The sequence below is a fragment of the Drosophila yakuba genome, chromosome 2R (genome assembly GCF_016746365.2).
Source record: "Drosophila yakuba strain Tai18E2 chromosome 2R, Prin_Dyak_Tai18E2_2.1, whole genome shotgun sequence".
Classification (NCBI taxonomy): Eukaryota; Metazoa; Arthropoda; class Insecta; order Diptera; family Drosophilidae; genus Drosophila; species Drosophila yakuba.
The window spans coordinates 49,850-75,793 of record NC_052528.2 but is presented as its reverse complement, the minus strand read 5'-3'; the positions used below and the strand labels follow the sequence as shown (position 1 = coordinate 75,793).

At 39.6% G+C, this 25,944-nt stretch overlaps 1 protein-coding gene and 1 long non-coding RNA gene across 3 annotated transcripts; both read right to left on the bottom strand.

The window, feature by feature from the left end:
- Positions 1 to 5,207: 5,207 nt before the first annotated feature.
- Positions 5,208 to 23,734, bottom strand: LOC6539079 (transmembrane protein 65). 2 transcript variants are annotated; one of them, XM_015189839.3, is made up of 7 exons: positions 23,552 to 23,734; positions 23,102 to 23,487; positions 6,002 to 6,124; positions 5,838 to 5,879; positions 5,713 to 5,780; positions 5,450 to 5,653; positions 5,208 to 5,392 (listed from the first exon to the last, which is right to left on the bottom strand). In XM_015189839.3, the coding sequence occupies exons 2-7, from the start codon at positions 23,382 to 23,384 to the stop codon at positions 5,282 to 5,284; spliced, it is 831 nt and encodes a 276-aa protein (XP_015045325.1). In that variant the 5' UTR covers positions 23,385 to 23,487; positions 23,552 to 23,734; the 3' UTR covers positions 5,208 to 5,281. The 2 variants fall into 2 exon arrangements, with proteins under 2 accessions (XP_015045325.1, XP_039227947.1); XM_039372013.2 differs by lacking the exon at positions 6,002 to 6,124.
- LOC120320974 lies at positions 21,606 to 22,319 on the bottom strand. The gene is made up of 2 exons (XR_005560503.2): positions 21,925 to 22,319; positions 21,606 to 21,752 (listed from the first exon to the last, which is right to left on the bottom strand). It is a non-coding gene; the product is annotated as an uncharacterized LOC120320974 (long non-coding RNA).
- Positions 23,735 to 25,944: the final 2,210 nt, after the last annotated feature.

The following is a 25,944-nucleotide window of genomic DNA, read 5'->3' as shown; positions in this document are numbered from 1 at the left end:
GACGACCCGGACCTTGCCGTCCTCTCCTGTGGCGTCCCCACGATCCTTCCCAGGAGCCACTGTTGAGGCAGCAGGTTGTCCTCAGCCACGACGACGAGTTGGTCCTCCTCGACGTTGGCCTTCTCCTCGTGCCACTTGCCCCGAACCTGAAGGCCCAGGACATATTCCCGGGACCATCGCCACCAGAACGTTTGCCTGACTGACGAGACAAGTCGCCATCGCCGCAAGCAACTGAGACCCGCCTGGTCCGGGGTCCGGAGTGTTGGTGCTGCGATGAGCTGCCCGCCTGTCAGTGGGTGCCCGGGAGTTAGCGCCTTTCCGTCGCTTGTCCTGGCTGAGCGCTCCGAGGGGCCGCGAGTTCATTGCGACCTCGATCCCGACGAGGACTGTTGCCAGCTCTTCGGCGTTGAGAAGTGCGCTGCCCACCGTAGGTGCTTTGCAGTTTTCACACCTGCCTCCCATAGTCCGCCCATGTGCGGAGCCCGAGGGGGTGTGAACGCAAATTCGCATCCCCTTTTTGATGCGAACTCGCGAATTGCGTCCGCCTGCTCCTCGATCCGATCGCGAAGAGCCAGGAAGTGGCGACTCGCTCCGACGAAGTTCGTCGCGTAGTCGCAATGCATCGTCTGCGGACGTCCTCGTCGACGAATCTTTGAAAAGCTAATAGAAAAGAATCAGTACTTAGATCTGAGACAATCTCTAAGTGAACCGCCTTGGACGCAAAACAAACAAATAAGACAACGTAGGACTTATACGGGGGCCTTCCTCGAATTTTTAATGTCGTATAGACAGGGCCACAAAAATCAACGCCACATATCACAAATGGGCGAAGAGCACGGAGTCTATCTGCGGGTAGATTTCCCATAATTTGTGTCATCAGTCGAGGCTTGCATTTGAAGCAGCGCACATATGATCACAAGTGCTCGAGGGCCGACATGAAAATTGGAATGGTGCAAATGCCGGACGTAGCTCTGCACAAACTGCGAGCGTTTCGTCAACAGCAAGGGATACTTGGCATCATATGATATAGGAGCGTTAGCTAGTCGCCCCCCAACTCGCCTTTACGAACCTTTTCAATTTCTACATGATACTCGTGCTTTTGTACTATTTCGATAATCTTATGAAACACTTTATTATATTCAGTCGGTGACAGAGAGCGGAACATATCTACACTCTAAGCAGTTTGAGGTCTGACGAGAATCCCTCAATGACATCCAGCAAAACGGTTTGCACAGCAGCGGTCAGTCCGACCACAGTCTTCTTAGCTTCCTGACGCAAGACTTCCTCATCCGGCTCGAAATGCGCATTTTTGGGCCAGTTTTCTTCTTCGTCCTTCAGAAATGGTGGGCCACTGAACCAGATCGACTGCCCTATCTCGTCGACGTCACAACCTCTCGAAACGATATCTGCTGGGTTCTGCTTTGTTGGAACATGCCGCAATGTAGCTTCTCCTGACAATTCTTGTATCTCCGCTACCCTGTTCGAAAAGAATGTCGACAACGAAGATGGATGAGATCGAATCTAGTGAAGAGTAACTTCAGAGTCCGACCAGTATACAATTCGTTCGATAGGGACTTTTAATAAGGGTTTGATTCTATGGCAGAGATCTGCGAGAAGGTGAGCGGCTTATAACTCAAGCCTCGAAAGCGTTTTGGTCTTGAGCGGCGCTACTTTTGACTTTAAAGTCAACAACCATAATTTAAAACCTTCGGCAGTTTTGCTACGAATATAGACGCAAGCTCCATAAGCTCTCATGGAGGCGTCGGCAAAGGCATGTAGCTGTACCGGTGACATTGGGTCGGTATGCACGAACCTAGGAATCGATATCTCATCCAGTTGAGACAGAGTGCTTTCTAGCATATCCGAAGCTGTTTCAAATGCATCGGAATTGACTCATCCCAATCTCACTTATTAAGCAAGAGTTCCTGCAATAGGATCTTTCCTTTAATCACAATGGGACTTAGCAAGCCGAGGGGGTCAAACAGCTTCGATGTCACCGATAGTATGTTCCGTTTTGTCGCTCGGAGACCGATGACAGAAGTGCCAATTTTGAACTTGAAGGCATCTTCGCTAGGCAACCACGATATTCCTAACGCCTTAGTTGACTCTGAATACGAGATCTTTTGTAGATTTGGATAGTCAGGACCTTGTCTAATTTGACCAACAGCTAGCAATTCGAAAAATGATTCTGCTCCTATCAACATATCAATTTTTTGTGACTTGTAGAAATATGGGTCTGCTAATGGTAGTTTCTTCGGGATCTTCCAATCACTGACGTTCACCGACTGATCAGGATGGTAACCGGAAATCGATTTTAAGATCCAGAAATCGAACGAGAACTTACTACCATTTATTCGCGACTTCACCACTGGGTGTGTACGCTAAACTGTTCTCAGTCACTGAGTATCTATATAGAAGAATGAGGTGTGAGCGGTCCAGGTTCGACCCTTTTTGCCTCTGCATTATGAAACAGTATGGCCATATGGAAAGCAGCCCACATGAGGCGGTTAACTTGTTCGTAGACAGTCATGCGGCGATAAGATCCATGCAATCGTCAGCGGTCAGTTCCAAAAGTGTACTGGCAAGCAGGGAGGCACTAGATATCCTCAGCACGACCACGTCAGTGAGGATCTACTGGGTTCCCAGCCACCAGGGCATCGATGGTAATGAGACGGCAGACGAACGTGCGTTGGACGGGCGAATGAAAGATCAGAAAACGTTCCTGTCTTTCTTAGGACGCTCCAAAGCGAACTGGAAAGAAGGACCAAAAGCGGATGGAAAAGAACTTCCACCAGCTAAGAGCGCAACGTAAAACTCAGTCACTACGTGCTGCGTCTTCCAAGGAAAGACTGCAGACTTACAGGTCACTGCCTAGCTGCGGCACACGCAGTCAAACTGGGCATTACCGACAACGCCAGATGCCGGAAACGTAACGAATCCGGGGCAATTAAAACCTTGGAGCATCTCATTTGCAAGTGTCCGGCACTAACAAGGGCAAGAATAAACTACCTAGGCGCTCCGGTTCTGGCATCGCTAGAAGATGCCTCCAGGAAGAAACCAGGCGAATTACTTGCCTTCGCGAAACATACCTCGATCCTAAAGGATTTCGAAAACCGCGTGTACATTCTCTAGGTCCATAAAAGAAACATTCGGACAGCTATGGGCCATATTGGCCTATGCGCGGCCCTTACTGATTCCAGCTATTGCAATATGGAGTCTTTTTTTCTTCGTCTCGAACTGTGCTGATCTAGATTGTTCTCTCAGAGTTCTAACGTTCCATTGTCCAATTCGTGTCCGTTTTGATATGGCTATGGTCGTCATCGAATTTGGGGGGCCGAATCGATTATGTTTTTTCGACCGATCTGGTGATTGGCCAGATGCGGCTTATTCCAGTGGTGGGGCTGCCAGCTAACGTCATCGTGGAGTGCCGTCTACGGTGATGTTGCTAGTCGTAGAAAAGCGAAGAGTCTGGTAACGCGTGTCAAGCCCTGCTGGGTGTTGTTGCTGTTCGCAGAACACAGGGTGCACTTGGTAACTATGTGGGGGACCCCGTTTTTACTCCATATAGCGTGGAGAGGGGGTAAAGCGGTGGGCAAGACTAAGCTGCCGAAGATGGTTCATTATTTCTAAAAACTATAAAAGTATCTTTTTGAGAGGAAAGTTTATGTGGCCATGCTCTCGTCATGGGTGGGGTTTGAACCCACGACCTCGTGTTTGACAGGTAGTTGCACTATCCACTACACTACGACGCCCCAATTAATTAGAATAACTTAAAATTATTAATAATATTTATATAAGCTAAATAAAACAACTATTAGCTCAACACAAATATGTATTATTTCTTCACCAACAAATTAGATGTATGTTTTTTAATGGATCAATGCATCAAGATTTATTTTTTAACGAGTAGTGCATTAAGATTGTCAATTTGACGATTCCTATATGAATCTGTGGTATTGTGTTTTACAGCGTTTAAAAAACGATAAGTTCCATTTCATATGATTTTAAGAAAATCAAGGGGCGAGGAAAATCAAAAATTAGCTTCAGTCGCAGAGTTACTTTTTTGTGAATTTTGCTTTGCTATGGCTTTCGAGACATAAGTCAACGCTACGGCAAGCAACGAATTGTATAAGTCGTTGGCAGTTGCAGCAGCTAAAGTCGGTGCACTCGCCATCTTGCTGCTTTTGATTTTGGTCGCTGTTAATATTGATTGCTGTAGCTTTGCCGATCATTTATTCCAGATCCTTTACATTTTGAAATTCAACTTTTTTCAACACCGAAGGCAAACTAAAAGTGAAGTCAAAAGTGTAAAACTTATTTAAATGAGTGAAAGCAAACTCCTAGCGAATTTGACGATGAAAATAATAAGGCAACAAAAAAAAAAGTTTAGACAAAAAATCAGAAAATTATGCAATTGGAACCAAAAATATTATTGAAATTTAATCTGTTAAGCGGCACTGTACATCTATGATAAATTTACTGCCAACATATTACTTAAGGGGGGAACTACCTTAATCAGCTGTAGGGAAATTAAAATATTTTTTTTTAAAATCCCTATAGTATTTATTTACTCGTGCGGTAATAAAAAAAAATTGTTTACACAAGTGAAAATTGTAATTTTAAAAATTTTGAAAGAAAGTCATATCGTGCGGACATAGTAGATTGTGTTAGTGATGCTGGCCGTAATTACATTAAAAATGGTTTGTTTTTAAAATCTTTAGTCTATATAAAATATTCGATAGTATTTTATACTCTTGAAAATATTGAAAACATGGTTTCGAAAAAATGTCGTTTAAAGGTTGCAGTCACTTCCGGAAGGCATCTCTTTCACAATTTGGAGAATTAACTTTTAAATTTTTGGCACTATATTTTGAAGCTATATACCTATCTATTAAAGCAATAAAATAAATAGATTTTTTTTAATTTCTAAAGTCCCCCCCTTACAATTGTATTTTGTAAAATTTAAAGACATTCAAAAGCGTTATAGAGTTAAACCTAAAGTATGGTCCATACATATTAAAGTTGAGGTAAATGAAGTGATCTGTGATAAGATAATAATTCCATAAAAAAAAAGGTTCTGAAAATGTATGCGTGTGAATGCATATGTTTTTCTGATACTTTTGGTACATTTTTGTATGGAGTTGCATAACAAAAATTTAAAACATATTCAACAAAAAAATCATTAATAACAATAAAACAACGTATCCTTTTTAAGTATGAAAAGTGAATGTTGTTATATTATTTGCGATGTCCGTTCTCTTGAGAAGCTGGAAAACACTTTTTATTTTTTGTGGATTTCATCAGTTACGTTCACCTTATCTGCTTTTTCATCCATATACCATAAAGGGCACATTCCAAGCAGACAGCCCACAGTGATGCCGACAATCCGACCCTAAAATAATATATATGAAAAACAGTCCCTAATATCTGTTCTCTGAGCGCAACATACGTAACTTGACGACCTCTTGCTAGACTTTAATTCGAATTGCGCTGGAGTCAAATTGGGCTGCTTTAGACCCAATATCTGGCACCCATTCTCAACGTAGGTGGCCATAGTGATTCCCAAAATATCGCTTATGGTGTTGCCTAGTCCTGCCGCTGCCATTGTAGACAGCGTTATAAAGTGGCCCAAATAATATTCAATATATTCCCCCTAGAAAGGGATATATATATATAAACAAGTTTATTTGGTTGGCTTTAAATTATACTTACCGCCATAATCATTATAAAATTGTCAAGAAATCCGAAAGCGACAAACGGCACAGCATTTACAAAGAAAACTAAAAATATTTGATGAGTTATTAGTTATAAGCCAACAAGTTTTGACATTTACTTACTACTGTATAATTGACCTGCAGTGGGTGATGCTGCCGTCTCAACTGTAAACAATATAAAAGTGAAAGTTTGATACCTCCATAAGGACAAGAGTTCGTTGATGGTACGGATGTTGTTTTATTTTTACGGCCACAGCTTTATGCTAGTGACAGTTATAGTTATTTACCCAATTTTTTTCGCAGCCAATCATCAGGGACTGCACAAAAAGTTCCCGCAATAACTTGGCCCAACTCCGTCTTATTAGAAAGTCGTCCGAACCGAGTGCGCCAACTACCGAAAGCCAGTTGACCTTAAACCCGATGTATAGTTTTATGTGATCCGGGACGGTGGAGTGTTTTTTGTTCCAGTGTCAAATATGAGTTATTAACATATCGATGTTGGGAGTCAAGAGGAATATGAAAAGTAAATATAAAATTTGTGTCAAAAAGCATAACAAAAATTGAATTAGTGTACGGTGTTAACCTTGTTCGTTGTATACGACCATTCTGCTTTTAGCAATTCGTGTAAAACTATAAACTACAGACCGCACACACATTATACAACGAACACACATTGACTTTTCTTTTTCTGCAGTACACATTTGTTCAGAAGTATCATAAAAATTGGTGCAGATGCAGTTTCGTAAGAGATGGTGGTTAATTTATAATTTTTAATATTTTCTGCTGGAGAATTTTTTCATAAAATATATTGAGATTTTTCATCATTCTTTTATATTTTTATTTGTTTGCACATCTTTTCAATGTTCGCCGAAACAACAAGTTTCCATTTTCACCATTTAATCATTATGCCGTTCAAACTTTTGTCAATTTATCATTCACTTCAACCATGTGCCCAAGGCCATGTATTCTTTAATGAATTTAGTGTAGTCAACCTTAAGTTTCTAATTTCTTTTCTTCCAGATTAATGAAGTAAGCTATAGCTTGTTTTTTTTGTAATATGTGACATTCTCCTTGAATGGAATCGACACAATCGCCCATCTGAATTCTTTTTTGTAGTTCTAATAAATTTATTTTACCATATTTCAGACTAGATATCATTATTTTCTTCTTCAACTTCTTCTTTTCTTTGGATTTTTACATCCAAAAACTATCCACCCGATATCAATTTTTTGACCAATTTCTTTATAACTCCTTCTTGCAAAATGTGAGTATATACCTTTATTCCAATGATTAGAGTAATACGACTAGATTAATTTAAATCGGGGTGAGCTCTTCAATATTTTCTGATGATCGTATTTTGACTTATCTCCATATGTAACCGAAATTTTTTAAACTTAAGAATAGATGCAGACTCTTCTATCAATAAAAGCTCTTAATTTTTCCCTGAATTCACATGAATCAAAGCCAACGGCTAACGAGGCTTGCCCTGTTGTTGGATTATGACCCACGTAAATGAAGTAACGTGTGGTGAGGTTTTTGACAAATCGAACAAAAGCTTGTACATTTTTATTAAACGGATGCCTCAGACACCTTAGGCAAAGCCAATGTTTTCTTACCCAGTCATTATTTTAAATTTATGGCATTGAATTAAATAATACTCCGGTAGTATACAAAACGAACAAACACTTTTGTCACTATAATTTTCATTCATGTTAGTATTAATAATATACTTCACAGGTTTAACTTCCTGCTCTAAAAAGTTCATGGCATCAGAAAGTGCCTGTATTTCTTTTGATTTTTTGACACGGCTTTCAACTAAATTAAAGAATTTTTGAAGAATTATGTGATCAAAAATTGTGCCTTTAAATTTACAATATATAAAGACTAATTAATTGTGTCATTAAATGTTTTTATTCGATTATTGAATTCCAAATTTAAATTTGGAAAATTCATAAGCCTATTCCTGTATTCAGAGAAAATTAATTCAGCTTGGTTACAAATTTCCTAGTGGCTTCATAATTTTCTCCAGAGCCAAGCAACAAATTAGAGACCACATTCCTGGCTTCTCCTTTTAAGGCCAACTTGAGATAATTAAACTCGAGAGAAGGGATGAGATCATCTCTCGTATGAGTATGAATGACTTCTGTAAAAAAGAGCCCATTCTTTGGAATCACCTTAAAAGGTGGGTATCTGAATTTTCGACCGGGTTGGTAACTTTTCTGCCTTAAAAACCGTCGATATATCAGTTTTCTCTGTTCTACTGAGTCAACTATGTATGGCTGTTAAAATATTTTGCCTGTCAAGCTTAAGTTCGCTAACTTCAGCCTTAAATAGCGAACTTTCAAAATACGTATCAACCTATTCTATTAGGTTATATGATTTGTTCAAAAGAAACTCCATTATGTTTTTCTTTATTTTAAGGAATTCTGGACTATTATCTATTGGCCAAAATTATTACGGAATGCCCGCGTTGCTTGACAGGTTTCACCTCCTTCTCTCTAGGATTTTTTTTTCTTTTCTTCGTTTGCACGTATTTTTGTCCAGTCAGTTACTAGCACACTATATATGCGCTCTTATGGCATTTATTTGTATGCCTTTATTGCATTATCTGAATGATAAGTCAAGAGGGTGTCATCTCTTAAGCCTACGACGTTGATTTGTGGAGTCCAGCATCATAACAGCTAATGGGTTTGCATGTTCGTTTATTTTGTTCAGGTGGCTCATGCTTGATTTTGCAATTTCTTCTACCACTGATGGCAAGTTAAGATTTTTTTATAGTGGTATTTCGCACATAGTTTGTTCTCCACTTTTTATGTTCATATATACGAGGGTCGTTTGATAAGTCCGTGACTTTTTGTATTTGCCGCGCACCTGCTCTAAATACAACACTGCTCCTGTCAGCAGTTATCGATTAACAGCTGACTGTAAAATTTTGAGAAAGCTGCGTTTTTTGGTTTGCGTTTTATAGGCATTGAAAGCAGACGATCTCGTGAATTTTAACGAAAATGGAAAAAAGTGAATTTCGTGTGCTAATTAAGCATTATTTTTTGCGTAAAAAATCCATCACCGAAACCAAGGAAAGACTTGATAAATATTATGGGGACTCTGCACCATCAATTTCAATGGTTAAGAAATGGTTTACTGAGTTCCGTTGTGGTCGTACCAGTACAAGTGATGCCGAACGTTCAGGTCGCCCAAAAGAGGTCGTCATGCCAGAAATCGTCGACAAAATCCATGGAATGATATTGGATGATCGGAGAATGAAAGTGCGTGAGGTAGCTGAGGCTGTAGGCATCTCAACTGAACGGGTACATCACATTTTACATGAATATTTGGACATGAAAAAGCTTTCCGCGCGATGGGTGCCGCGATTGCTCACACACGACCATAAGCGCAACCGTGTGACCATTTCAAAGGAGTGTGTGGCGATGTTCAACCGCAATCCAAACGAATTTTTGCGCCGTTTCGTTACCGTAGACGAAACATGGATCCACCACACCACACCAGAGACCAAAGAACAATCAAGACAGTGGGTTTCTCCGGGTGAACGTGCACCAAAGAAGGCCAAGGTGGGTCTGTCGGCCAACAAGGTCATGGCCACAGTTTTTTGGGATGCACAAGGTATCATTCACATCGATTACCTTGAAAAGGGTAAAACGATCACCGGCGAATATTATTCAGAGCTTTTGGACAGATTCGATATTGATTTGAAGCAGAAACGACCGCATTTGGCGAAAAAAAAAGTGCTGTTCCATCAGGACAATGCACGGGTGCACACGTGTGTAGTCAGCATGGCAAAATTTCATAAATTGGGCTACGAACTGCTACCCCATCCAGCATATTCTCCAGATTTAGCCCCCTGTGACTATTTTTTGTTTCCAAACATGAAGAAATGGCTCGGCGGTAAGAGATTCGGGTCAAATGAAGAGGTCATCACAGAAACAAACGACTATTTTGAGGGCCTTGAGAAAACCTATTATTTGGAAGGAATAAAAAAATTGGAAAAACGCTGGACTAAATGTATAGAGCTAAAAGGAGATTATGTTGAGAAATAAAACGCTTCTTTGACGAAAAAAATATATTTTATTCAAAAAGTCACGGACTTATCAAACGACCCTCGTATAGCTGTCGCCCCACAGCTCAATGCCGTATGTCCACACTGGTTTAATTAAGGCCTTGTACAGGAGGAGCTTGTTTTTGGTGGAAAGTTTACTTTATCTTTGAAGAAACCAGTACATAGTCATCAATATATCAGCAGTGTACATGGAATACAATATCGGTCCCAGTACCCTGAGGTACCCCAGCATGCACTTCCTGTATAGGAAATTCTGCTTGGTTGTATCTTACATAGATACGTCTATTTTCAAGATATCCTTTCAAGACCAAGTAGGAAGGTTTAGGAAGATACAATAATAATACAACTAACTTAGCATGTTTAGGCTAGGGAATTATACAATCAAGTACTCTAGAAAATGTAATTATATAATAGATAAACAAAACAAGAAAGAACGCTATAGTCCAGTTCCCCGACTATCTGATACCCGTTACTCAGCTAGTAGAAGTGCGAAGGAGAGTCTTCAACACTGACAGTTTTTGGCGGTTTGTGGGCGTTAGAGCGGGCGTGGCAAAAAGGTTTTTTGCACATCGATAGAAATTTACAAGACCAATACAAAAATGAAAAAATATCAAAACATTTTTCAAAAGTGTGAGCGTGGCAGTCTTTGGCGTTTTGTGGGCGTTAAGGTGGGCGTGGCAACTTGAATCGACAAACTTGCGATACGCCTATGTCACTGGAGTCTGCATGCTGAATCTTAACTTTCTAGCTTTTATAGTTCATGAGATTTTGACGTTCATACGGATGGACATGGCCAGATCGACTCGGCTTATATCCTGATCAAGAAAACATATACTTTTGACTCGCCGAACGCGCTCATAGTATAAGTCAAAATATGAAATAACAAATATGAAGTCACAGAAGCATGAGAAGTAAATAAATGAAAGAATAGAGGAAAAAAAACACACACACAACCCGCATTTAAATGCAAACCCAATACGCGCGTGCGCCAAGGATCGTGCGCGAAGGGTTACACTAGCCCGCAATAGATCGGCCACACTAATGCGGCCCTATTCTTCGCCAAACCGCTAAATATGGCGCACCCCAGCCCTCCGGAGGGCATTCAGTTCGGCCGGCGATCGGCAACAGCTAAGGATCAGCGGTAAGGAGGTCAACATATAAGTCCTGGCCTATTACGTCCTATTCTCCGGCGTGTTTAATTAGCAGACCTGACCGGCCTCTAAAACTCTTCTTAGTAGACCTGACCGGCCTCTAAAACTCTTCTTAGTAGACTTAACCGGACTCTACAACTCTTGTTAGTAGACCGGACCGGTCTCTACAACTCTTCTTAGTAGACCTGATCGGCCTCTACAACTCTTCTTAGTAGACCTGACCGGCCTGTAAAACTCTTCTCATCATTAGCAGACCTAACCCCCCTCAAAACTCTTCGCATAGTTAGGAGACCTAACAGGCCTCTACAACTGTTCTCACAATTAGTAGACCTAACCGGCCTCTAAAACTGTTATCATAATTAGTAGACATAACCGGCCTCTAAAACTGTTCCCATAATAAGTAGACCTGACCGGCCTCTAAAACTCTTCTCATAATTAGTAGACCTGACCGGCCTCTAAAACTATTCCACTTTGTAGTAGACCTGATCGGTCTCTCAAACTCTCCCCCTGGTAGACCCGAACGTGTTCGAACCGTCTCTGAACCAAATAAAATATCTGAGACGAATACTGTCCATCCTTGAGCCACCCGAGCACTGACAGGTCGTCACATTCTTCATATGGTCGGAACGGCTTCCTTCTGCCTGTTACATACTTTTCAGCGAATCTAGTATAGCCTTTTACTCTATGACTAAAAGTGCCCGCTCTTAATGTATTTAACTTAAACATATTCGTTCATGATTAATGCTGCCACCACCGAGGTACCTTTACCGTAAAGAAAAGTATCCAACGAAAACGAGGTGTATTTGCAAAGCTGGAGTTGGAAGCAATTTTAATGTTTATGGTCTAGTGCTGAAGTATTGCACCTCGAGCTAGATGGTATAAAAATTATTCAATTTTAATTTTCTATAAAATACATACATATATTTAACTACTCTTGAACTCAAAATATATTTATTGTAATAATTATTGATTCGAATTGCCAAACTTTCTTGTCAGAAAACGCCTCAAAGCCGTAAGAATGATGTGGACAACTCCAAAAGTGTTTGGCACCAAAAATAATTTTTCAGGCACAAACTTCGATGTGCTTGATACTACACAACAACACAATAACGAAAGATGCGCTATGTCAGTAGCTTCCAGGAGAGTATTTACTGTTGGCTAGCGCCATCATTCGTAAAACGCTACGAACTAATTCCAAGACCTAGTAGTTAAAAATGAGCTGAGAAACAAAAAAGGAAATCTGCTCGGGAAGAGCTGAAAACCAAGCTCCAAAGTCGGTTTAGAACCGTTCGATTCAACTAGCGACTAGATTAGGTAGCTATTCCGATTTCAGAGGAAGAATTAAAATTTCGACTCAAAAATGAAATGCTTTCATTAATAAGATACATTAATTACAAGAATGTGGCTTCCGAAGTTGGCATTGCCAAAATGTAGTGGATCCGCATGGATTTGTCCGCATCCTCCTTGATGGTTTACTGTTATCGATAGAAGACGAGACAAAAATTTCGAATGTAATGTTGATTTATTTGGTATTGAATAGAATCGACCCAGGGACCAAACAAAAATGCAGCAGATAATTTACTATAAAATTGCAGCCCGTTTGGGTATTCTCCCTGTAATGCAAAGGTACGAGTTTGTATTTATTGTCTACGAAAATGCCATACTGTTTCATAATGCAGAGGCAAAAAGGGTCGAGCCTGGTTTCACTTGCAGTGAAGAACCGTTAGAATAGATTGACATCACACTACAGAAATTTTGGTGACTGGAGGTGACCGTTTTCCAAAGAAAATGAGTTGAGCAACTCCTTCGAGGTTGCATAACGTCACAGGTGTGCCCGGACTGCCAATGTAAAAAAGATGTATCGTGTGATGGTTCATAAAACGGATAGGAAGTTTCAAGTAAGTTTAGGAAATCCGCAAGATTTTCATTCGATTTTTACGTCGATGACATTTTAACTGTTCTGCACGTGAGAGGAGCTAAAGACAATGAAGTCTGTAGTGTCTTAGGTTCTTCAAGCAGCAGGTTTTGAATTGACAAAGTGGTTTTCAAGCTCACCCGAGGTCACTGCATCTGAAAGCACTGCGAAGTCGATACCTATTTCATATTCAAAGTCAACTAAGACGTTATTTGGTTCAACTTTTCCTTGTGGCGAGTTGTTTCTCAAAAGCTCTCTGTTCAACTGGATGAGATATCTATTCCTCGGTTCGTGTATACCGACCCGATGTCACAGGTACAGTTACATACCATTGCCGACGCATCCATAAGAGCTTATGGAGCTTGCGTCTATTGGTATATATTGGTAGCAAAACTACCAAAAGCTATAAATTATCATTGTTGACCTCAAAGTCGAAAGTAGCGCGGCTCAAGGCCAAAACGCTCCCAAGGCTTGAGTTATGTACCGCTCACTTTCTCGCAGATATCTGCCATAGAATCAAACCCTTAGTAAAAGTCCCTGTCAAATTGTATACTAGTCGAATCCTGAAGTTATTCTTTACTGGATTCGATCTCATCCATCGGTGTCGACATTCGTTTCGAAGATTCAAGGGTAGCGTAAAGTTTTAGGCAGTTTGTGTGCGTAAAAGGGGTCAAACTGTTTTGCTATACCAATAGATAGCTGAGATAGATTTGCTGAGATCATAAGACTTTGAATGACTTTGATGCAACAAAGAAATGTCAGTCTCGTGAAAAGGACACTTGTAAAAAACGGACTTGCGAAAATGAGATAGAGATATCATGTTTAAAGGGAGACCATCGAATTCCTGTCCAACACAAACAGAAGAGTTGGAGTTCAAAAAGGACGTTTCGCTCCGATCCTGAACGAAATTCTGGGATTCAAGAATCCTAAGCTGTGGTGATACGGTGAATTCAAAAGAACAAACCGTGGAGGAAGATCTGCTTTTCGAACTGGTGAAAAGTTCTTAAATGGTCCGCAAGAGACCAAAGCCTCCGACAAGACAGCCAATATGATTAACAGGGGGGAAGAAATAGACCGGAAGGAAAAGATCCTTAACTTGCTGCACACCCTCAATTTAATAGCTATTGTGTTGGTGTTTCTGACGATATTGAAACTAGTAAAGACCTAAAAACGATCAGTGCAGAGGAGTTGTGACCATCACCATGTGTTGGATCGTATATAGCATCCCACATCCACAATAAATTAATATCGAGGAAGCAGAAGTAAAAGACGCTTTGCATACATAAGCAGTGCACCGAAAATTTAACAGCGAATTAAACTCAAAAATGTACAGCCGAGAATAAAAAGCGGGCAAAACAAAAAAATACATAATAATAGTAGATTATTCATTTTCTCAAATGCCAGCTAAAATAAAGAAACAATCGTAAAATCCAAAAGAAGATCAAATATAATTTGACAACCTTATATTATCGTTGAAAAGTATATAACAGGTAGAAGGAAGCGTTTAGCTAAGCGCAGGAACAGATATAAAAAAGTTTAATATTCTCCGACCATAGCCAGAGATTTGTAGTAGGTTTTTTTTTTTTTTTTTTAAATGCTTTGCTTTTATTTATTGAATCTTCTCATTTACGAGACTAACAATAAGTGTATCAAATCTTATACTATAACCTAACTAGGAGTCATGTAGACTGAGACAGTGGCCCTGACAAGTTATGGCTGGGTTGGAAGGTCTGTACGTTGCAGACGGGTTTGGCTGGAGACCCGAGTCAAGACCCTTGCTAGAGGATTTGGGTGGACAGATAGTTTTTCATTGTAGGACGCTTTTTGCTTGTCTATTTCATCTTTTACTGCGAGAATGCCGAGGTCCCTGTGGATGTTTTGGTTCCGAATATACCATGGTGCCCCAGTGATAGTTCGCAGGATCTTTGATTGGGCTCGCTCGTATGATGTCTATGTTGGTTCTGCTCGCGTTCCCCCAGCTGGAAGCCATACCGGGCAAGTGTGTTTTACCATAATTTTATGCATGAGACCTTTGAGCCAGACGCGGTCGAATGCTTGAGATACGTCGAGAAATATCGCGCTGCAATATTCCCTATGTTCGAAGGCTGTGCGAATTTCTGATGTTATTCTGTTTACTTGCTCTATAGTTCCGTGTTTTTCTCTGAAGCCAAATTGACGGGCTGGGATAATGTTGTGGGCTCCCATATATGGTATTATGCGCGTTAGAAGGCATTTTTCGAATAATTTGGACAGGCATGATAATAAACTTATTGGTCTGTAAGATGACGGAATCGTGTGATCGTTTCCGGGCTTCGGTATCATTATAATAATTGATTTTTTCCATTTCCTTGGATAATAGCCGAGACTTATAATTCCATTGAAGAGTTTACAGATGACCTTAATAGCACAGTACGGAAGTTCCATTATCATTTTTGTAGTTAATAGGTCACCGCCTGGAGCCTTTTTTGGTTTTATCTCCCTGATGACTTTTGTGAATTCCTTATAGGGGTGACGGTTTGAACTGGAGAGCTTAGATTTGGGTGAGCCCTCCACAATGGATGCTTTGTACTAGTTGGCGAGAGTTTTCCAATATATTTAAGTTGTTCATTTTCAGCTTCTTGCTTCAGGGCCCGGTTTAGATTGCGGGTGGCTTCAGTAAGACGTTGCTTTGAGCATGGCGATCTGCTGGTTTGCCACGCTCGTCGCAGACGCCTCTTTTCTAGAACCAGCTGTTCAATTTGCCGGTTGGTTTTGAACTTCTTAAATTCCCCATCCTTCCGTTTAGGGGTTGAGATCCTGGCTGCTGTGACGAGTACCTCTTCTAATGCGGCGGTGGAGCAGTCGATGTCCGCTTCGATATTGAGTTGGGGAGTTAGCTCAATCTGGGAACTCACATACTTTCTGTATTTCATCCAGTTAGTGTTGTGCGACGTCAGCATGTGGGGGTGGTCCGCAATTTCTGGGCTTTGAAGAAGGCTTATCAACAAAGGCGAGTGGTCAGATGAGAGATCCGGTAGTGCTATGGCGCTTATTAGATTGCGTGGGATGTTTTTTGTCACCGCGAAATCAATTAGATCTGGGAAATTTTTTGGGTCTGCAGGCCAATATGTGGGGCTACCAGGAGAAACGTAGTCCAGTTTATTGCTCACCTTTATAAGTGCATTATACAGTTGCCTTCCCTTGGGAGTCACGAGGCGTGATCCCCAGTGCGTATGTTTGGCGTTGTAGTCTCCTGCGGCTATGAAGCGATCCCCCAGAGTGCTGTAGAAGTCCATGAATTGACCTTCAGAGATATTAAATCAAGGTGGGCAGTAGACAGCGGCAATTCAAAGGTTGCCGTTTCCTGAGATCACTTTTATGGACGTGGCTTGCAGGAAATTTGTAGCAAACCTTTGATGAAAGTGGTGTTTGATGCGTTCTCTGATTAAGATGCCCGTTCCGCCGTGGGCCTTGCCATCCGTATGATATGAGCGGTAAAATGTATAACCTCTTATATGGAAGTTATATCTCCCTGTGAGGTGCGTTTCAACCAGCAGCATGGCGTCGATGTGATTTACGTTTAGGAATTGAGTTATTTCAAGTTTATGCCGTGAAATGCCGTTGGCATTCCACATGGATATACGTAGGTTAGTCATTTATTATTTGGACTGTTGTGCTACAAGCAACTGAATTACCATGTTCTGGTTCTGAACAATGGTTTGCATGGTTGTTTTCATGAATGACATAAGTTCCATCATACTTTGTTGCATGGTGAACATCATAGATTCCAATTTGCTTTGCGGTTGCACTGGAACCTGCTGAGCATTTTCTGAGTGAGGCTGGGGCGGATTTTCCATGCCTGTTCTTAGTGCTTCGGCGTAGGAGATTCCCTTGGTTGTATCTAGCTGCCTTGGCGAAATGTTGTTGGTGCGTAGCTGTCGCATACGACTCTTCAGCTCCTTGTAGACCGCACAGCCTCTGTAGTTTGCCGTATGGTTTCCTCCACAGTTGCCACATTTTTTCATTTGGGGGTCTTCTTTGTTTGCGGGGCAGTTTACGGAGTTGTGGAAGTCTCCGCAGACTACGCAGACCGTCCGAAGTGTGCAGTATGTCTTGGTGTGTCCATACTCTTGGCAGTTTGTGCATTGAACAGGGCCGTTGCGTTTGTGGGGTTCTTGCACGGTGATTCTTTGATGCAGTAAGAGCTGCAGCTTGTAGATCGGGTGCACTTCGTTTTTCTTTAAGGCTTTGCTTTCTGGTTCGAGCTCGACCTTGAAAAGTGGTTGCGGTTTTTTGTTTCTGTTAACAATATTGCTAACATTTTTGGCACAGAAGCCCCTGGCCTTAAGGGCTTCTTGAATTTCAGAGGGGGTGACGTCAGGTTCTATACCTTTTAGCACAACTTGCAGTCCCTTGCTGCTTTTTAGTTGATAGGTGTAAAAGTTATTTTTTGTGTCTTCCAGGTACTTAGACACAGCTCGGAAGTGTTCTTCAGACTTCGTTTGAACCTTTGTTTCGTGAATGTTCCCTTCAATAAGCGGAACAACATGGAAATTCTCGTCCCCGACCAGCGCAACAATTTTGTTGACCAGGGCGCTTGAACTTTTTTCCCTTACGTAAATAGGGGGGGCTTAGGTTTCCTTTGGGTCTCCTGCCCCAACTCTGGTTGGTTGTTGTCCGCCTCTGCTAAGATGGAGAATCGGTTTTCATTGGAGCTCCTCGTTTGATCGGTGCTTTTGTTGGTTCGATTGATCTTGGGTTTATTGCCAACCGCGTTGGGTGGACTAAGCTTGCGCTTAATCTGGATGTAGCGGTCCATGCCGGTCTGTATAGCCGGAACCGCTTGTTGCTTATCGAGGCTAACGGTTTTTGTTGCCATTTTATTTTGTTGTGCGGCCGTTGGGACCGAACTCGCAGTATTGGTAGTTGGTTTAATTATTGGTGGTGAGTTTGCTGCAGAAATTTTAGCACTGCTTGTTGTTGAAGCTTCATTCAGCGAAGGCGGCGGTGATGGGGTTTGGCATTGGTAACTCCATGATGCGGGAGTTGGGGTGATCAGAGAGGGTGAGCAAGAGCTGGCTCTCTTGCTTTCGACGGTCAGTAGAGTCGAGTTGCTCTTTGTCAACTTCTGATGTTGATCTATATCTCTAGTTGAGAAATAGGAGTAGCAAGCATTTCTTGGGTTGACGGAGCTTCTACGTTCATTCTTTTGATCGCTGCTCATTTTTTCGAGCTTGTTGTGCGTGGCACTTATTTGTTTAAATCAAATTAAATCAAATTTTGAATTCAATTTTGAAATTACGCGCCCAACGTTCGCACCTCAGCACTGGTCTTACAGTTGATGTGGCAACGCCACTCGCTCATGATCGCCCTCCGAGATAAGTTGGCAGCGCTGTCAGCTGTTTTATCAGCTGCAAAAATTGCAAACTTATATATTTTGCTAACCACCTGCAACACGCGGTCATTCAGCACGCCTAGGTTACGCGCAGAACTATGGCACAAGTCCACCGTTTGTTTTTGCAGATTTGCCGCTAACACTGTTTAGCACAACCACGTTAACACGAGATTTTCGCGCAGCGCTATCGAAAGACGTCCGCTTCGACGAAGTGTCTTTAAAAAAAAAGGCTTATACTTGTGACAAATCGCAGAGTTTTTCCAAACATTTTATTAACTGCCGATCATAGGAAAAGTTAGTGGCTACGATTAGTGGCCAGCGGTGGAGCTGTGCTAATCACTTACCGTAGACAGAAGGGTGTATCATTTAGGCCGCCTAACATTGCTGGCATAACATGCTAACTGCAAATCTACCGCTCAGAACACATCATCAGCTTCAATTAACCTTGAGTTTGGCTGAGCTCGCTTGCTACACCGAGACATATGTCATATTATTTTAGTTTTGAGCGTTCGCTCCGTTTGCTAGATTATCACTTGTTCGGCCACAAAAACCAGCTTACTAATTAACCATACACGAAGTACTTAAATTTTGGCTATTCTGTCTTTATTACCAGAAGACATGATTTCCCATTGCAGATCACCCAACGTTTCGAAACGATTTCGGAGCAGTAGTGCGTTTTAAAACAAATTTGTACGAGTGAACAAAAGTTTAATTTCCACCCTCGATTAAACGAAGCCATTATAAAACACGTTCATTTGGCTTAGAGATAGAAACTGGCAAGTCAAATAATAAACAAGAGAGAATGCTATAGCCGAGTACCCCGACTACTCATCTATTTGACGTGCGAAGGAGAAATTTTAACACTGACAGTCTTTGGCAGTTTGTGGGCGTTAGAGTGGGCGTGGGAAAGTTGTTTTGCAAATCGAGAGAAATTTACAAGACTAAAAAAATGTAAAAAATTATCAAAACATTTCTCATATATGGCAGAGGCAGTTTTGAGCAATTTGTGGGTGTAAGGGTGAGTATCAGAGAACTGCAGCAAGCCACCGGCACCCTAAGTGCACCCGCTAAACACCGGGAGTCACCGCACCCGGGTGTTTGGAGACACCCTATTTTTAGCAATGACAAACACCCAGGTGTTTTGCCACCACGGTGTTTTTTTGTACTTGCTCAAAAACACCCGGGTGTCTGCTGTACAAAGAAGTTTAGGGTGGGTGACGCGCAAGCGTCGGCCGCAGGTACTTTTCTGTATGCATACAAATTGTATGGTTGGAAGCGAGACGGTTCAAAAAATGAAGGGTAATTAAAACACCCAAGAAAAAGGTCGTGCACATGTTTTTGCGTTTGGATGTTCCTAATGTCTTAACAAAAAACAAAGTTATGTATTATTAATAAATATATATAACATATTATAATATTTATACTTAGTTAAAACAATTATATTTATTTTGTTTTTTGCTTGTTTTTTTATTATCATTTTAAAAATAAAAACAAGAGAGAACGCTATAGTTCCCCGACTAAATGATACCCGCTACTTAGCTAGTAGAAGTGCGAAGGAGAGTCTTCAACACTGACAGTTTTTGGCGGTTTGTGGGCGTTAGAGCGGGCGTGGCAAAAAGGTTTTTGGCACATCGATAGAAATTTACAAGACTAATACAAAAATGAAAATATATCAAAACATTTTTCAAAAGTGTGGGCGTGGCAGCTTTGGGCGGTTTGTGGGCGTTAGAGTGGGCATGGCAGCATGATTCGACAAACTAGCGCTGCGTCTATGTCCCTGGAGTCTGTATGCTTAATCTTAACTTTCTAGCTTTTGTAGTTTCTGAGATCTCGACGTTCATACGGACAGACAGACGGACGGACAGACGGACATGACCAAATCGAATCGGCTATTGATCTTGATCAAGAATATATATACTTTATATGGTCGGTTCTATCGATTTGCAAAAAAACTTTTTGCCACGCCCACTCTAACGCACACAAACCGCCAAAAGCTGCCACGCCCACACTTTTGAAAAATGTTTTGATATTTTTTCATTTTTGTATTAGTCTTGTAAATTTCTATTTGCCAAAAAACTGTTGGCCACGCCCACTCTAACGCCCACAAACCGCCAAAAACTGTCCTTCACACTTACACTAGCTGAGTAACGGGTATCAGATAGTCGGGGAACTCGACTATAGCGTTCTCTCTTGTTTTTAATTTTACAATTGTGGGCGGGAACGTTTGATTTGTGGGTGTTAAAGTTGGCGTGTCCGCTAGTATCCACATGTCTAGTCTTAACACTCTACTTCTTATGTTCCGGAGACCACAGCGTTCTTACGGACAGATAGCCATGGCTAGATTAACTCGGCTGGCGATCCTGGTTAAGAATGGCTACTGCGCTCCCCAGCACACAGTTAAACAATTACTAAGATAATGCAACATAATTTTTGAAAAGATTAATGAAAAATGTTTGTTCAAAGCATGTAGTTTTTGGTGTGTTCCGAAAGATATTCAATGTATAAATGGATATCTCTGTGAGAGTAGATCTAGGGATAGATCGCAAAACGCAAGGAGCACATACAGACTCTCTAGCTAGCATAGCTAAGTCGCAGGTAAAAATAAAAGTTGGCCTTATAGAATCACCAAACACCTTTAGGATAAATATGGGTGCCGCAGACACCGCCCCGCAAGAGGTCGTTAAAAATTACCACACCACGAGCTTGGGCTTCATGTTGAGATTGCATTATGCGAGAAACGTCTGACTTCGTCGATGTTTTAATTTACAAGGTTGAGCGAAGCCGTCAAAAACGGAGTTATTTGTCTTTTTTTGTATTATACCCGTTACTCGTATAGTAAAAGGGTATACTAGATTCGTTGAAATGTATGGAACAGGCAGAAGGAAGCGTTTCCGACCATATAAAGTATATACATATATTCTTGATCAGGATCAATAGCCGAGTAGATCTGGCCATGTCCGTCTGTCCATCCGTCTCTCCGTCCCACTATGGGGCGAACGACCACTTTTTGTGGAATTAATTAATAACTCGAGAACGAAGCAACATATTTAAGTTCTGTTTTTTGATTTAGGTTCATGATTAAAATAGTAATATATTTGGGGAAAAATGGGCGTAGTCTTGCCTTCAAACGGAAAAAAAACAACCCAAATTTTTTTCAGTGTAAAAAAAAATTTTTTTGATCGAAAAAATTTAAGATATAATCTTAAATAAAACCAATAAAGTAAGAAATGGGGGTTGCTTACCTTGTTTTTAAAAAATATCGAAGTTTTACTTCTTGCTTCACAGCTTTTATCTTAAAAATAGCAAAAATATGTTTAAAAACTAATGTTTCCCAAAAAACATAAAATTTAAGGAACTAGAATTTTATTGTAATAAATATATTTATGTTTCACACCTATTGTTAATCGTCATACATTAATTGAAGCTTAAAAACTATTAAAAATGGCGTTATTTTTTGCATTACTCGTCGTCTTTGTTATCCATTTCTCCAACAATTTGCTTTTTTTCACTTTGAGGTTAGACCCTTAAAAGTTAAATTTTGAAGAAAATGTGCATTTATACTAATAGCATATACTAAGAATTGATAACTCTACAACATATAACAGGTTTTAGAGACGGAGTGAGCCAGACTCACTTTGTAGCTCTATTTAAAAATTAGAATACACTACAAAAGTTGTGTTTATAAAACAACTTACTGAAGTTTATTGGGACACCACAGTTAATTTTAACATTCGAAGATCACAAACACATATTAAAAACCACAAGGATTCGACTGCATGTTATAAGCAATACTTTTGATAATTGTTATACACTTTTTGTCACTTGTAAGATTTTTCAGCGATTAACAAAAATTCGGTTATCGGTGTGCCAGCGCAAACGAAACAGCTGACTAAACAGCTGTTTACTGAACAGTGGCGCCCTCTTTTAAAATTTCAAGTACGTAACATGATAGATTTATGAATTGATACATTTCAATTTAAAAAAAAAATTTTTAACGACTGTCCGTATGAACGTCGAGATCTGAGGAACTATAAAAGCTAGAATGTTGAGATTAGGCATACAGACTTCAGAGACATAGACGCAGCGCAAGTTTTTTGATTCATGTTGGCACGCCCACTCTAACGCCCACAAACCGCCCAAAACTGCCACGCCTACACTTTTAAAAAATGTTTTGATATTTTTTCATTTTTGTATTAGTTTTGTTGATTTTTATCGATTTGCCAAAAATAAATGTTGCCACGCCCACAAACCGCCAAAAACTGTCAGTATGGAAATTTCTCCTTTGCACTTCTACCAGCTGAGTAACGGGTATCAAATAGTCGGGGAACTCGACTATAGCGTTCTCTCTTGTTTTTTATTTAACTAAGAAAGTACGATATCTAGAAATAGCTAGAAGGTATACAGCTTAAAGTTTAAAAATAAAATCTTTAAACTTGTTTATTTTTTTATTTTTAAGGATCGTTTTTTATTTGTTGTATTTAGACGAAAATTTGTGTAAAAGGGCATAGGATATTACCTATTTATAGTTGTTTATCCGCTTTAACATTTTTCATATGAAGCTGTTAACAGCAACAAAAAGTTTTTGGATTTTAAGATCACGCGTTGCTGCAGACATACATTCAAACCGAAATCAAATTAAAATCCCCAAATTATTTTTGAAATATCGTATTTAATGTTAACAAATGCGTCATTCTATTCGTTTTACAGTTAACAAATAAATTATAAATTGCTTTAAGTGTGTCGTATTTTGTTTTTTTTAGATTTGATCACGTATATGTACATTTTGTTACATATTTGCATTTGCAAATAGTTAGTTGTTATAACCCCACGTTTATCAATTGAAATACAAACTTTTTTTTGAGAAAAACTTACTCTCGTACAACTTTTTTTCCTTGTCGGCGTCTAGCCTGCCAAGAGCTGAGCGCAGGTTGCTGCGTTCCTCATCATCAAGGTTGCATAGCAGCTCCATCGCCCTATCCATGGACAGATGTGTGCTAAACTTTGAGTAGTTTCGACATTTAAATGGGCTGTAGGATGTAGAAGACGGTGGGATTATCAGTTTCGTCCTTAAGAGCTTTCTGCCACAGGGCCACGACTGCTTTATAATGTATTGTCGCGTTAAACCGCTAAAAGCGGCTTGAAATGTATTTTGCATTATTGGCGTTCTTTTGGTCTTCAATACTTTCTAAGACGAATGCAATCCTTCGTTAAATAATCTCAGCAGAATACGTCAACAATGACCAATTTATAACTGAGTCCTGTTGAAAATAAGTCATATGTACATAAAACTATTTCGCATGTTAAGGTACACACAAAACTCACTGTTCTACATTCGAGTATTTATTAACATGTGATTCGAACGTGTCTTTTTGACTGTAAAGCTTTCTGTCAATCAGTGAATTATTTTTTTTTTTGTTTTGTTTAGCATATGGAGGGAAGATTTCTTAGATTTATTGCATTTATTCATTTCCATTCCCACTATAAATAGCGAACGGTTACATTGATCCCATTCTAAAATAATTAGGGTATTCCCTAAATTGTTTAGGGTCTATTTTACATATTTGTGTAAGTACCTGTATATTACCTATATTGTACATATATATTAATTTTCCCTTTTTTAAAACAGCACTGAAGCTGTTATTTCTTGTCCACTGTTATTTAATTTATATTACACTTTTCCATATAATAAGGACACATGTATTTTAATTAATATGTAGTACCATGGAATTTATGGTTTTAACGCTAGAGGCAAACTATTTATCTTTCTTTTTGATTTGGGTAATTATAATTGGCTGACTATATGTAATATTATTTTAAAACTTATATTGATTATTGTTACTCTTAAAGCCAAGCTTACGTTGTTTGGTATCCATATACAAACAAAAATAGAATAAGCGTTAATGTTGCAATAACTAACTTTATGCGTTTCATCAGCATTTCTTTATTCACAAAAAAAACAAGAGAGATCGCTATAGTCGAGTTCTGATAACCGTTACCCTAACTGACAGTTTTTGTCGGTTTATGGGCATTTGAGTGGGCGGATTTTTGAAAAATCGATAGAAATTTACAATACAAATAAAAAGGAATAAATAACGAAACATTTTTCAAAAAAAAGGGCGTGGCAGTTTTGGGCGGTTTGTGGGCGTAGCTTCATGAATCGACAAACTTGCGCTGCGTCTATGTCACTGGATACTGGATGCTTTTTCAGATCCTGAGATCCTGACGTTCATACGGACGGACAGACTATATACTATAACAATATAATAATAATATATATACTTTATATGGTCGGAAACGCTTCCTTCTGCCTGTTACGAATGTAGTATGCTCTTTTACTCTACGAGTAACGGGTATAAACAGCAACGACAAAGACAAATAAATCAAGCTTTTATTTAAGGTCACTAAAATTGCCAATAAAAATTATATAAAACAACAGGTTCAAAACATTTCAAAAGGTGGGCGTGACTGCGGGTAGTTAAGTTAGAGTGGGAGGAGGAAAGATAACGATACAAATTGGATGGTCTAAAATTAAATTTTTTAAAAATGCGTAACGTATATTACAAGTTTGCAACTAAAATCTGCATGCTTTATCCCTAATTTCTAGTTTTTATAATTTCCGAGATATCGATATCAGATACTAAGAGACGGACAAACATACCGACATGGCCACATCAACTTGGCTAGTGTTTTATATATTGGTATATTTTTTAACGAATCTTATATACCATTATAGAATACCACTAGGTACAATTTTCATCGTTCCTCTTTCATTGCTGTTTGAAAGGCGCTATATTGACACACCATAAAATGTTTACAATGCGTCGATACCTCGGTGTTTGTTTACAAACCTTCAATGTTTTTTAAAATTAACAGTATCAACTCCTACGACCAACTTTACGACCAATGCTTCTTGTATTTTGTTAAGCAATTCTTTTCGATTTATTAATAGAAATATTAAAAAAGAAAGTATATAATATTATTTTTTTGTCTATGAGACCAGAGACATAGACTCATCGGAAGTTTCTTTACAAATGTTGTGTCTAACTAAAGTCTAAAAAATCGCCAAAAATTTTTGTATTATTCACATCTATTGATTTGGCGTCTAACGCCCACAAAAACAGCCACGCCCACAATTTTAAAAATTTGTTATTTTTTGTTCATTCTATTAATGTTTTTCCCAATTTCGATCGACGCCACTACTAAGTAACGGTTATCTGAGAGTCGGGAAACTATAGCTTTCTCTTCTGTAATTATGATCGTTACCCGTATAGTAAAAGGGTATAGTAGATTTATTCAAAGTAAGTTTATTCTGTAATTATGATCGTTACCCGTAGAGTAAAAGGGTATACTAGATTTATTCAAAGTAAGTAAAAGGTACAAGGAAGCAAGGAAAATGCTACCGTTAAAAAATAATATGACCAAATAAAAGCTAAAACGTATGCACATACGCTTCCAGTGCCGTCGAAACAAAAGTGTTTATAACAAATTTATAAAAAAAAAAGTTTGGTAGTTTTCCAACTTCTCCTATTTGCCCTTATTCTTAAAAAAAAAATTTTTAAGTCTCGTGTACTAATTAAAAATTACGAATTATACGTCTATAAACATTTCATCTTTCATGATCACAACCGGTAACTAGAACCATATCCCCCAGAACCCTATGTTCTAGTGATTTTGGCCGGATGGTACGGTGGTGAAAGTGTTCAAAGCTAAAATTT